The 13,771-nt window shown below is 45.2% G+C and overlaps 2 protein-coding genes across 3 annotated transcripts; one reads left to right on the plus strand and one right to left on the minus strand.

Annotated features, from left to right (window-relative positions):
• Nucleotides 1-262: 262 nt before the first annotated feature.
• On the plus strand, nt 263-3,110 carry Liprin-beta (liprin-beta 1). Its single transcript, XM_001352866.4, has 3 exons — nt 263-672; nt 728-1,677; nt 1,730-3,110. Exons 1-3 carry the CDS (start codon nt 475-477, stop codon nt 2,625-2,627), a joined length of 2,046 nt encoding a protein of 681 aa, XP_001352902.1. The 5' UTR covers nt 263-474; the 3' UTR covers nt 2,628-3,110.
• Nucleotides 3,111-3,166: 56 nt separating this feature from the next.
• LOC4812155 (uncharacterized) lies at nt 3,167-8,074 on the minus strand. 2 transcript variants are annotated; one of them, XM_033384576.1, is made up of 2 exons: nt 7,689-8,074; nt 3,167-5,684 (listed from the first exon to the last, which is right to left on the minus strand). In XM_033384576.1, exon 2 carries the CDS (start codon nt 5,671-5,673, stop codon nt 3,472-3,474), a length of 2,202 nt encoding a protein of 733 aa, XP_033240467.1. In that variant the 5' UTR covers nt 5,674-5,684; nt 7,689-8,074; the 3' UTR covers nt 3,167-3,471. The 2 variants fall into 2 exon arrangements, with proteins under 2 accessions (XP_033240467.1, XP_001352901.2); XM_001352865.3 differs by lacking the exon at nt 7,689-8,074 and adding an exon at nt 6,236-6,837.
• Nucleotides 8,075-13,771: the final 5,697 nt, after the last annotated feature.

The following is a 13,771-nucleotide window of genomic DNA, read 5'->3' on the forward strand; positions in this document are numbered from 1 at the left end:
CGGATTTACATATCGATGCGTTGCGGGCAACATCAATTTGTAAACCGTATTTTAGACAAAATACAATACATGCGAGTACTTAAAAGTAGTTAATCTTGTAGAAAATAGATTCATTAATTGGATACAGCTAGGTGAGCAGGGTTGCGAGATCTAGATTGCTAGTAATATTCCAAGGAATATCAAAATCGAGGAATATGTAAAATAGAACTTGAATTCATCAGTATATTTACGGTATATTTTTTAAATCAGACAGTATATTTGATCGATAAGTCCGCGGTCACACTGACGCCCCATCTATTTGATAGTTTTTTTTCCCAATTTGTGCTAAAATTAATAACTATACATGTAAATTGTCTACGAATATTCTGCAAAATGACGTGCCTATAATAAAGTGCTTATGTAAGCATGCACTAGCCCCAGAATACGTTCCCACATCGATCATCAAGGCATTAGCAAGGGCTTTAGTTAGATTTCATGGCGACGGCAACCGAGGGCAGCAAAATGCTTGAGGCAGCATTACAGCAAATGGATGGCCTTATATCGAGTACGGCGGCCACGGTTGGGCAGCCGGGCGGTGGTGTGGGTGCTTCGCTGACGCTAAGTGAGCGTAACTTGATTTCAGCCACCAATGTTTTATCTACAGCAAAAACATTAGCCCTGGCACTGCAACAGGTGAGTCACACACAACGAAAGAACCCGCTTGACACTCAAATTGTTTTTTTTGTAGGTGGGGTTGGCTGCTCCGGCTCCAGATCCTGTTACGGCTGCTATTATCAGCGACTGGCTAGAGACACATATACCACGCCAGGACTTCGATGAACGAATGCGTCGCCTGCAGCGGGACAAAGAGGGGCTGGCTTTGCAGTACCAAATGTTGGCGGAGCGGGTGTCCGAGCAGGCGGATAAGATAATCGAGCTGGAAGGTCTCATTACAGACAAGACCCAACAGCTGTGCAACAAAGAGGAGCTCCTGCAGCGTCAGATGATATCCCGATCTGCTCTCGAGACGCAGAAGCTTGAGCTGATGAGTGCCTTAAGTGAACTGAAATTGCATCGTACAGCGCTGGAACAAGCCAACGATGGAGGTGGAGCTGGGTCTGCGATGAATACTAGTTTACCCTATGGCAGTTTGAGTAGTATAAACCAGAAAGGCTTTATGGGTTCACCGAAAACACCGCCTTCGGCACTGCGCCATCAGATACGGCCGCAGTTCCATAGTCTGCCGAGATCCCATGGTAAACAGGCTAACAACAACAACAATCGCACCCTGGATGTCAACGCGAACAGCAGTGGCAAGCAGCGGAATGTGGCATTTGCATCGAACGAACAAATCCTAATCGATGATAGTGCTCATACGGACGAAGCTATGACGTCCAGCTTCAAGTTTCAGTTTACTCCATCGCCCAAGCTGCGGGAGCGCTCTGCCCGCGGCTTGCGCAACATTCTCGGCAAGCTGCGACGGAGCAATAGCAGCAACTGTGAGTTGGCCGGCCTAGAGCAGGCTGAGCCCGAGTTTCGGCGAGGCGGATCTCGGGCCACGGCCGGTGGACGCATCGAATGGAGTGCTCAAACGTCTTTGTTCAGCGACAACGAAAAGCATTGGAGCTCCTGGACATCCCAGGATGTGTGCAACTGGCTCTGCCACATCGGTCTAGCTTGCTACGAGGACAATTGCCGGTAAGTAAGTCATATTTATGAAAAGAGTGCCAATCAACTTTCCAATTCACAGAAAATGGCTGAAGGCCAATCCAACGACATCAATCTTCACTGCCTCGCCGGTGGACATTGAAAGGGAGCTGAACCTAAAGTTTCCGCTTCATCGAAAAAAGATCTTGCTGGCTATTGACGACATCACTGGCAAGGAGTACGACGAACTCACTCTGAAGGCGGCCACCTTGGATACGGCTTGGGTGCTGCGTTGGTTGGACGATATAGGTCTGCCACAATACAAGGACTATTTCATGCAGGCCAAAGTCGATGGTCGCATGCTGCACCGTCTGACGCTCGAGGATCTGTCGCAGCTGCATGTCAGCTCCTGTCTGCACATAGCCTCGCTGAGGTCCGGGATTCTCTGCATGCGCCGCATGTCGTGGAATGCCGAGAGCCTGATTCGACGCTCGACCAAGGTAGCTAATGATGATGAATCCAGCAGTAGTCCGGACAGGGACAGCGTGGAACTGTGGACAGCGCATCGTATAATGGGATGGCTACAGACCATCGACCTGTCGGAGTATACGCCAAATCTGCGAGGGGCCGGAGTCCATGGGGCGCTGATGATGTACGAGTCGCGGTTCAACGCAGATCTGCTTGCCGATTTGCTCTCGATACCGCCGAGCAAGTCGCTGCTGCGTCGTCACTTGGCCATGCACTTCAAGGAACTAGTAGGTCGCCCGGTCATCCTGAGCAAAAGAGATGCGGAGTCAGCTCCTGGTTACCAGCCGTTGAACATTACGGCTAAGCTAAAGCCGGTCAAACGGACGCAGTTTTCGCTAAAGCGCCGCAAAAGCACCAAGGGACAGAGCGATGTCGATTGGACAGAGTACGTGTGCCCGATGAACGCCAGGGTGCCAGCGACATCGAACTCGGAGACGGTCAAGGACCTCGAGAGCTCAATGAGCTCGAACTAATGCTGGTGTCGGAAGACGCACAATTCATTTACAAATATTGTTAATCTAATTATAAGCTCAAGCCCAGCCCTGTCAGAGGGTCCAGGCAAACGTACTGCCCCCGAAACAAGCAAGCAACCAAATCGACCAAACACGACAATATTAGCAAGAATTTACCTGGGCACGCCCAATCTTCCAAGCACCAATCGGATGAAATCGAAATTCTTTTTTTTGCGGACCTAAACATACCAGAAACATTTTGGAAATTTATACTACATATTTTCTGTAGCTAACATAAGCCTATTCTTCGAAATTAAGCATCAAGATGAGAACGAGAAGTATTTGCAATGGCATTCAAACGACATTGAGAGAAAGCCAAGCTATTTGGCCTACCCTTTGAGACTTATTGCCCATTTTGGAGTTTATTTTTTTGTACTAACACATTTACTTACATATATTAACGCATATTTTGTACAATACAAATATACGATGCCTTTTACAAGAGCCACAATCTTTTTGACCTCCGCTCCGGTTCCCTGCCGCAGAGCTCCTTCAACACGTAAGGTTAAACATTGACTTTATTTGTTAACAATAACATCGTTAAGCGCTAAGAAAAAAAACTAATGAACGACTAGGAGGCGTCACTGTGGATTATAGATCATGGATCCCCATCTTGTGGAGCAGCCTGCATGGACGGAATAATCGGCAATCGTTTCGTCTTAAACCTAACAAAAAAAGATCGCTTTAGCCCGTGTAAGACGTGGAGGCCAACTATATAAACACGGTTGAAAATAACTTAATCATAAAAAAACCTAAAAATCTTTGGCAGTGCTTTGTGTGGTGTTTCTGAAAACTATTGACAGCTTCATGTGGTCGGGCTGGCTAAACTCTCCAGCCCCAGCAGGCTGTCGATGACACCGTCGTCTTCCCTGCCACCGCTCTGGTGCTTGACGAGATCACTATCTGGTATGTGATCCTTCCAGTTTCGGAATAGGTAGCGCGTGAACTTCTTTAGCTGCCTGAACTTGCAGTAGGTTGCGCCCTCGGCAGATTGCAGTTGCTGGGTCTGGATGAGGAAGCCTTTCTCCTTGAATGTCTTTTCCAGCTTCTCCCGCTGCTTGGACCGACGCGAGCTCCGACGCTTCCTTTCGCTCTCAGTCGAGGGTTTGACAGGCGGCAAGCTCGGAAACATGGCGGCGAGCATGGGGCTCTGAACGCTGGAGGCGGGACTGTGTTGTGAAATTGCGGGAACGAGGCTATTGCCGCTGGAGAGGAGCAGCGACGATGTGGGCGACTCGGGTGGTATTTGGAGAAGCTCCAGGCTGAGATCAGTGGAAGGTGGTGGTATGTCCACATAAAGTTTCTCCTGTCCTGGGGCTTGACCCTGTTGTTGCTGCTGCTGATGTTGTTGTTGCTGTTGCTGCTGATCCCGGGAGATGAATTCGTAGCCCCTCAAGGTCTTGTCGCCGGTGCCGTTGTAGTACCGATAGTTTCCCTCGGCGTCCACCGACAGCATCTTCTTCTCCTGCAGAGTTGGCTTGGCCCCGCCCGTGAACTTGAACTTACAGATGCTCACCTCCGTGGAGGGGCTCGACGAGTGCTCGGCAGGCATGGGCGGTATAAAGATAGCAGAGCGTTTCCTCTTCCGCAGAGCCAGGGGCAGGGGCATGGCCTCGTTCGCAAAGAACCCACTCGGTATGGGTATCTTCAGCGAGAGCTGGTTGTCTTTTTCGATGGTCTCGACGGGCACGGGCAAGCCTCCCAAACTGCAGGACTCCATCAGCTGCTGGTAGTAAAGCCCCACAGGCTGCAATAGTAGCTTGGAGGCGACCAGGGGCTGCTCCTGCCCCCCGACCAGCTCCAAGGTCAGGGGTTTGACTGCGCTCAGAGGCGTCGTTCGATGGGAGGAGCTTCCGCAGTCTGTGGTGGCTGTCGTTGTCGTCGGCGTGGGCTTGTCGCTGTCCCCACTAGAGATGGAGTAGCGATCACTGCTCTGATCCCGCAGGCAGAGATTCAGGGGCTCCTCCGGTATCACTGTCGTGGACGAGGCTCCATGCCCGGTAGTCTCCGGCAGAGGGGCATTCACTGGCAGACTCACGGTGGCTGTAGCTGGCACGATGGTGCCGTAGTTCTTGTAGATCAGGTGGCAGATGTCGGCCTTCTTCGGTTTTCGTCCGCGTCGTGGCTTGTAGTTGTCGAGGGTGAGCTCCCCCATGTAGGGCAGATCTGCGTACTTTAGGGCACCCCGCTTCGGGGATGGGGTCACCTCTGGCGCCTTTGTGGGGGGTGGCACTGCGGCGGAGGGTGTAGGGCGCATAACAGGCGAGTCCTTCCTAGCGGATGTCTGCTTCTGTTGCTGGCGCTCTGCGCTGCGCTGGATCTCGGCTATCTTCCTCAGCCAGCTGCGCACGTTTTCGTGGGCCTGGCTAGGTGGCGGAGGCGGCGGCGGCAGCACGGGTCTGGTCGGCGGCCGACCCTGGGTTGCCTCGTAGTGGGCCGCATACTCCGCAGGCAGCGCCTGGTGATGGAAGCGCAGCTTCATGGCTCCCGCGGAGTTCGTACGCTTCTTTGACCTGTTTTGACCTGGAGCAGGTCGCGGTGTCTTTTGTGTGAGTGGAATTTGTGACTCTTCCGGAGCGGGCAGCTGAGGCGTAGCCTGTGACCTGTGAATCTTTCGGTTCCCCATCAACAGGTTGGCCTTTAGCTGCTGCTTGGTGAGCGGGCTGCAGGTGCCGTTGTGCTGCTGGTGCTGCTGCTGCTGCTCCTGGCTGGCCGTCTTGCGAGCCAGCAATGTCTTGAAGGGATGGTCCTCGTCGTGGGCATCGTTGGAGGCGCCGTGCGAAATCAAGGGATCGTCGGATCCCTGCAGTAGCAGTCGGGTGGTGTTCATGTCTAGGCGCAGGTGGCCGTGATCTATTGTGGGCAGCCAGGACTCCAGATCATGGTCATGCTCCAGCTTGATGGGCAGCAGCGGCTCCAGATTGCTGACTGGGGGAGTTGCTGTTGTCTTCACCTTGTTATGGATGCTGTTGTTGTTCAGTTCGCAGACCCTCGTTAGTTCCTGCATCCTGATGCTTGCTGCGGATAAGAAGCGAGAGATGAGGGATTAAGATCGAGTTTGCGTATGGAAAATATGTCACGAGGGATCGGAATGTATGCGTAAATGTATGAAATATGTACATAGGTAGAAAGTCTCATGAGAGGCACACGTTTTCCTCTGTTGTTGGTGTGGATCGTGCTCGCCGGCTGATGAACAGGGAGACGGAGACGCAGACGCGGCCGGGGACGGATGCGGACACGGAGATGAGTTTGCTCTCGTTCGGTGGCCAGCACGGGAATTCTATTTAAATGCCTGAGGGGGACTGGCAAGTGGCGCTGATCTCTCTCGCACACACACTAGTACGCACAAACATATACACACAGAAACGCAGCGAATCTCTCTCAGAAAACAGAAATGTTGTTTTTGTGCATGAAATTCGATTCCCTTGGTCGAAAAGCATGGCCATAAATGGTCTAACCGCACTCACGGGGGGGATGACACAGAAATCCACCTATCTATATCCATACTATAGCTAAAGATCATAAGATCGGAGGGGTGGGTAGGAGGGGAGGGTAAACTATGGATTTACCTTTTGAAGTTATTGTTTTTGTACACAAAATGGGCTAACAAAAGTTATCCTATATGGAAGGGCTTCGTTCAGGCTTTGTTCAGACTTCGCTTCGACTCAGTCTATAGATCTATCCACTGATTGGTAATCCTCGTATCAGTTCAGTTCAAGTCAAGTCCGCAGTCTATGGTTCACTTCACTCTCCCACAGGGAGTCGGTCGAGCAGCATCGCCACTGTGCGCGTGTACATCGTGGTGACATCCAAAACGCGACTACTTGCGGGAAAGTCAAGTCAAGAAAATCATCGTTTTTTTTCAGAATATGCTCCTTAGATGGATCGCGGCGAAGAGCACGGAAAGGCACGGCAAGGCAAGCACGCCCCACACACAATAGAGGAAAAAAGCGCGAACGACGGGGAGACCGAAGGAAAATCAAATGAAAATCAAATTCCTCTGCTCTGCTCTGCTCTTCTCAGCTCTTCGGACAGAGATGCGTTGTTGGTGCTCGACACCGATGTCGTTGTCTGTATTTAACGCCAAAGACGAAGATATTTCGTGTGTTCATTTTTAGAACAAATCCAACTTGTTGCCGGCCATATAAACTACCCCTCCCGAGCAATCAGCAGCAAACACACATCCAATCCAATCCACTAAAAACCAACGCAAAACACGGCAGAAATACTGAGAGAAGATAAATTCGAAAAAGTATTTTTCGCTGTTTTTCATTCATGAGCAATCGCCTGTCCCTGTCCCTACCTCTGCTCCTGCCCATGCCCCTGCCCCTGGCCAGTCCTCTTGCCCCGCAGCATCATGCGTGTTTATTTTATCAACAGATCAGGGTGAATAGAAATTGGTTCGCTTTACATTCTGTTCTGCAATTGGATCAGCACCAAAGAAAGCTATTTTGATAGGATTGCCTATATTTGGTAGATCTTTGAGAAAAGCGAGGGTAATCCCCGTCGATCACTCGTGTCCACTCTCTCCATGGTTCTCCAAGGTGCGGGAGCTGAGTTCTCCCGCTGATAAATACGCACACGCGAGATCGTTCAGTTTGATGACATTTTATTAATAGCACCTTAGGCGCTTTGGGTTAGGGCAACTAAGTATTGCCTTGCGCCTCTATGGGATTATGATTTCGGTAAAGGAAAGGAAGAGCACCTCTCGAAATAGACAATGGTTTGAGGCCTTCTATTTTGGGCCATGTGCATGGGAATATAGGTCATCTCTGCATCCGCTGCGAGTTGAGTGTAGGCAGTGTAATGATAATATGTAGTTTTGGGGTCTGCCTATGTCACTTTTCTCAATGCGCAGTCGCAGCGGGATAGTCAGCGGGATACTCAAAATAGATACATGATATCAAAAATGCAAAGCACAGCCTTACTTGTTTGCCACAGTCCATAAACGAAAAGACGCCTTTTGCGGCAGCGCTCTTCAAGCTACTCATTTGGTCTTCTATAGACAGTAACAGACCTTACCCCTTATTTATTGTCACAATAGTCGTACACTGCGTCTATCACATTCCTCATCGACCGATTTTCGACTGGTGGCATCGAGTGCAAGTTCAAACTTCATGTCGAACTATGCAGCGATGACGCTTGGCCTGGCCTGTGGCTGTGACTCTGGCTGCGACTGTGGCTGTGGCTGTGGGTGGGCAAGTTTTCGAGTGACTGCTCTGCAAGAGGCTTTACATTCTACACAGAATGCGGTGCAGCACCGGAGCTGCACAGACGGCTGTTAGACGGCGGCCAGAACCGGAGCTTACATCACCAGCCAGCGGCTTCCAACCTACGGTGTATTCGGAGCTTTGGATATTGCACATCTATTTGGCAGCAGCTGCGGCTGAGCGACTGTGCGACTCTTAGACTGCTGCTATCTGCGAGCATGTTTATTAAGCGACAGTCAATGGCAATTTTTATTTTTGTTCAATACCTGCTTACGCGAACGTACATATTTGTATTTATGGCCATAACTGCCACTTCGGACGCCCACGCTCGATTGGTTTGTTCAAAGAAAACAGCACACACAGCAAACATGGCAAATTCAGTTCTATGGGTCGTGTCGCTCTGTCCCAATGCCTCTGTGTGTCGAGCTCAGCAATTTCCCATTGGAATTCGTAAGATCTTCCTCGAGGAAACTTCTTTAACAGTCACAATTACAGTCACTAATCGGCTCGCCAGTTCATACTTGTACGTACATTGGCGTCAGAGCCTACGCGCGTAGAATTCGCGGCGACGGTGGCGGCGGCGGCATTGCGACTGATTTGGCAAACAAATATGCAAATGTTGGCCGAACGAATGCTGAGAGACAGTTTCAAAAATCGCACTTATTTCCAATTCGAATCCAACGAGATATCTGGCAGCCTTCCAGTGTAGCCAGTACGGTAGAATTTGATTTTTAACGGGCATGCCAGACCGCTTATACCACAAACCATACAGTTTAGGCCCGATATCCGAGAAGGCAGCGTTTCCGACCCCATAAAGTATATATATTCATGATCAGTATTAAGGGCCTAGTCGATATAGCTTTGACGCCGAGTTATAAGAGACTATAAGTTATAGAGCAACCAAATGTTGTGTTCAGACTCCGGGGCTATCAAACTGTTACAAATATATTTCAAAGTTTCGTTACGCAAACTACCGCCACCACAACGAGCGAATTTCTGTGGCATCAACAATTTCTAAGATACAAGTAAATGCAGAATCATAAAAAATGCCCATGTCTACTAGATTGCTGAATTTTGGCTAATTTGAATTTTTCAAATCGGGCTAATATTATATCTGGAATGAAGAAAGCTATTTCGCGCGCCATTCCTCGCGCCTACTCTCTCTCTCTCTCTCACTCTTCTTCGTGCAGATTGTGCGTTCTGAAGGAGGAGAGCGAGATAGCAACAAAGCTGGTGTTCTTGAGTGAGAAATGAAAAAGAAAGAGACAGATATTGCGGAAATAAACAGTAGAGGAAAAATGGAAACCATATAAAATTATAATTCCCTTGAACACAGATAACAAAATGCAAAGAGAAAGAGAATTTCGGCGCTTATGTATAATAACGCCTAAAATATATTGTATAGGTTACATTATCATAGTAAGACATATGTACAGATATACTGGCACAGTATCGTGTGTACAAGTAGAAGATTCCCGCTAGTTGAACTTACATTTGGACTTGAACTGGAAGGACTTGAACCGCTGCCATTGGCCTCCATCAGGCAAGTAGGAGGCTTGTTAAATCGTATTTTCTTGACCCCCTGCCCCTTCTCCGCAGGATCGCGTATCTTCTTGGTGTCCTGGGTCAAACAGAGACGCACCTTTTCAAGTTTAGTTGCCCACCAGGGATCCGTACGAACGCTCGGTAGCAGTCTGGAGGATGGACTCCTCCAAACTCCAAAGCCCAGGCTTGGCAAGGTTATCTTCATAAGCTGGCTCGTGGGCCAGTATATCTGCTATATTCTTTCCATTTTAGTTTTGTAACCTTTTTCAGTTTGGATTACGAAATTTGTTTTGTTTGTTTTATTCAACCCGATACTCAGTCAGTATGGCTTCTCTCCGACAGAGGGCGCACAATACACGATAAGAGAGTGTGTGAAAGAGAGGGAATGAGTAAGAGCGTGGAAGGAGTTTCGTAGCCATTGCATTTTCATATGTGCCTTCAAAAATTCTGCGCTATTAACAAAATTGTATGTGCCACAGATTTTCGTTCTTTGTGGGATTGAAACGGGGCAGGGCGAAATTTTGGAAAGAACTTGTAACAGCGCGATATCACAGGAGTCTAGATATTGCTCTAGCTCTAATAGTCCCTGAGAACTAAGCGACAAAAAAAAAACCGACGGACAGAAGGACAAACAGAAGGGGCTATACCGACTCGGCTATTGATCAGCATCCAAAACATATACATACATACGTCGAAAACGCTTCATACACACATCCACTTTTACCACAAATCTATGACCCTATATTCTTTTTCGGGTATCGGGTATACAAATGGGAAGAAAATAGAGCTAGTGGTCGTGCTACCAATCTCTCTTTCTCTCTCATTTTCAGTCAAATCGAGAGACCCCCCTCCACGCATTAATCAACAAAGGAATTCCTTCCTTTCCCGAACAGAGATAGCAAAAGTGAAAGAGAGAGAGAGAGTCCGATACTAATGTCGTTTTAGAACCTCTTATTGGTGAAAATGAAACAAGGTGTGGGTAATATTTTTATGGTAAAAGTTTATTATTTGCAACTTTATTTTTTAGTTTCTCCTTGCATTTTGTTTTCATGTTTAAATGTCTATAAAGTATATATAATATATATTTCTGCATTTCTGTAATTTTACCTTTGTGGTTTGTATTTTTTCTTTTTGTTTTTTTTTTGTTTTCTCATTTATTTTCATTGTTTGGTTTTGTTTAACTTGCCAGTTGTTCTTTTATTTATATACCTAGTACACTTTTGCATAAGTTTTCGTGTATAATAATTATTTATTAATAATAATGTAATGCAATTATAACTTTGTTTATCTGTTCACTTATAATGTTCTCTTTTTCTATATTTACTGCTCCTTGTGTGTTTTATGTTTTCCCATCTCTACATCATCCTCGATCCTATGTCGCCCATCAGCGACGCCCAGTTTTGGCAAACAAACAAAATGTACACTGCTTGCCCCTCTTTGAAACTGGCAATAATTAATCCTAGGGTTTTTTGATATCTGTGTTATTATAATGTATGCCGCTCCTCTGTTTTTTCCCTTTATTGTTAGCTCTAAGTTGCGCTCTTGGCCTAACTGCTTTGCTTCTGCTGTTCAGTTCTATTCCGGGTTTGGTGTGTGTTCTCGAAAAAGGACTCTCTTAAGGGAACCAATTGCTAAAAAAATGTATCTTTGTAATAGTAGTGGTTGTGTTCTGTGTGTGTGTGTGTGGTGTGTGTGTGTTTGTGTGTGTGAATGTTAGGGTTCTCTAATTGATCATTATTGTGGCTGTAGTATGTACTCATCTATTATTATGCTGGGTTTATTTACGGTGTATGCTGCTGTATGGCGTATAAATAATGTTTAAAATATACTTTCTGGTAATAGTTTTGTCCATAATTAATTAATAGTTTTCTTGTTCGATAGCATTTAATTGTGTTGTGGGCTTCCAGCAGCCAACCGCGTGGCGGAGCAGCGCGGAAAGCGCTGTATTGAATATATTTAGATATATATCTGTAATGTTTTTCGGTGTTTACTTTCATCCTTTTGTTTCCATGAACGAATGCACAAATTTTACACACTTCGCCATTTTGGTTTCATTATTCATAGATTGTAATTAATGTACACATATGTTTAGTATATAGCATATATATTTATATATAGTTATATAAAGACTTTGGTTGCTATTTTAAATAAGTTATTTAATTCTCTCTGTTCTCTGTCGCTTCAACTACTTTGACTATTTTCCCTTTACTCGTGCCTTCTTGTCTTCCCAGTTAGTTCTGCACTTTATGTGTATGTATAAATATAAATTTTTGCAATATAAATATATACGTATGTCTGCATTTTTCTACGAGTAGATGTGTGCATTCCATTGCCTCTAATTCCGGCTCCTTGCGTTTTGTTTTTGTGGCGTATTCGAAAGAATATGTGACTTGGGAAATGCTCGATCTGGGTACAAAGTGCATTCGATGTGATAATTCAAATCAAAGACAAGGGAAATCTGAGGAACATGCTTTAACAGTTTCATGTCCACATGGTGAGTGATCCTGTGTATGCTTCATATTTATTCATATTTTTCTTCTTTTTTGATTCTGAAACCATTTTACATTTAATATTTAATTTATGTGTGTTGATTCTTGTTTTTTTTTTGTTTTTGTTTCCTTTTGTTCTCTTGAAAGTTTGACAGGAACTAGTCACGAATTCTGTTGGATTTGCTTTGAATCATTCTCAAACAATAATGATAAGGATTCCACTCCAGGATCATCTCCTCCTGGTTTTACATTTACTCTACTAGTATAAGGTGCAAGTTTGTCTTAATTTTACGTTGCATTTGTTGCATCTTTCTTGTTAGGCTTTCTCATTTTGTTTTTTTGTTCTTTTTGCTTGTTTGCTTTTGCTTTTTGCTGCTAATTTATTATTGTTTTCGTTAAAGGTGCTCTTCAAATCTCAAACAATATGTAGATTCTTGTATTTATTGTTAGGTAATTGTATTTGTGTAGGTTTCTTCTTGTGGTAGGTGTGGTGTGGCATTGGGAACCTCATAGTACACGTACATACATATGTACTATTCATACACATTTATCTATGTAAAATCTCTGTGTCACTTGCAAATCATTTAAAAGTGGAGCGGCAGCCGGGATTTGACTGCCCTTCGATACGGAAATTAAACTTCTTGCGATAGCGTGTGTGCGTGCGTGTGTGTGTGTGTGTGTGTGTGTGTGTGTATGCCTGCATAATGCTAAATACGGACGGATTTCTAAACGGAAAGTATAGAGTGTACAAAGAAACTGCTGCTGGGAAAAAAAAATTCTTGTACGCATCTCAAGCTGCATTCAAAAGATTCTTACGGGTGGGTCTGTAGGTGTCGGTGTGTTTGTGTGTCGGTGTGTCTGAAGGGGTGTCGATGCTAAAATCTAGACTAGCAACTATTTATTTGTATTATTCAATAATCTGTAATAATTAGACCCTCGCATCCTTGGGGCTTCGTTTGGGGGTTGTTGCCTATGTACAATATAAATTCGCTTTGACCATTTGGTTTTTAAATCCTTAGCTGCTCTCGTTCTTAACTGTGTGTCTTTCGACTCTGCACCTCCTATCTCGTACTTCGATCTAACATTTGGCTAAGTGCTAAAGGATAACAGTTTTATCTAAAAAAAAAAAAAAAAAAAAACTTTGGGCCTTCCCATGCTACATGCTACTCCGATGGCTCCAACCGTATTCCCATTACACCCGATTTGGTTTGTATAATTGCAAAATTGGTTTATACTGGTAATGCTTGGTTGTTGACCTTAGCTCGCTAATAAATCTTTGTTTGTTTCATAGTAATAGTAATAATTGTCATAATAATAGTTTAATATATGTATATCTATATATCTGTATATATATATATGTATGTATATAGATATATATATATATACATATTCATATACATATATATATATATATATTTATATATATATATATATAATTCATCGCCTATATAAATATGACTAGGTTCTGTTTTTAAAAATGTTTAAATCTCTTATCCACCTTCTTATTTATTTTTTGTTGTATTTTAAATGCACTTTCTGAGCTTTCTTACAAGCGCCGCCAATTATTGTTGCTGTTTGCTGTTATATTCCTAGGTATATATATATATCCTCTATATCTTGCCTACTTCCTTCGCCTTTCCATTTTCCAACTATGCCCATGGTTGATCTTCCTCTTCCTTAAAGATCCATCTCTCGATTCCTCTCCATATCCATATCCCTATCGAAGCGAAATCTAATTGGTAAGCAAAGCCTCAAAAACGTTGCTCAAGCTTCAAAGTACCGAATCGAATAAACAATGCAAGTGCAAAAGCTTAGGAGGAAACTAGAACCAAAAATTCGGAATGCTCCATTTGCAATTTTT

Source organism: Drosophila pseudoobscura, chromosome X, assembly GCF_009870125.1.
Source record: "Drosophila pseudoobscura strain MV-25-SWS-2005 chromosome X, UCI_Dpse_MV25, whole genome shotgun sequence".
NCBI classification, from domain to species: domain Eukaryota; kingdom Metazoa; phylum Arthropoda; class Insecta; order Diptera; family Drosophilidae; genus Drosophila; species Drosophila pseudoobscura.

Bases quoted from the DNA above. Each gene is read 5' to 3' on its own strand.
- Liprin-beta (XM_001352866.4), top strand. From the start codon at position 475: ATGGCGACGGCAACCGAGGGCAGCAAAATGCTTGAGGCAGCATTACAG. The intron at 673-727 runs GTGAGTCACACA...TTTTTTTTGTAG, and splicing joins TAGCCCTGGCACTGCAACAG to GTGGGGTTGGCTGCTCCGGC. The intron at 1,678-1,729 runs GTAAGTAAGTCA...TCCAATTCACAG, and splicing joins TGCTACGAGGACAATTGCCG to AAAATGGCTGAAGGCCAATC.
- LOC4812155 (XM_033384576.1), bottom strand. From the start codon at position 5,673: ATGCAGGAACTAACGAGGGTCTGCGAACTGAACAACAACAGCATCCAT.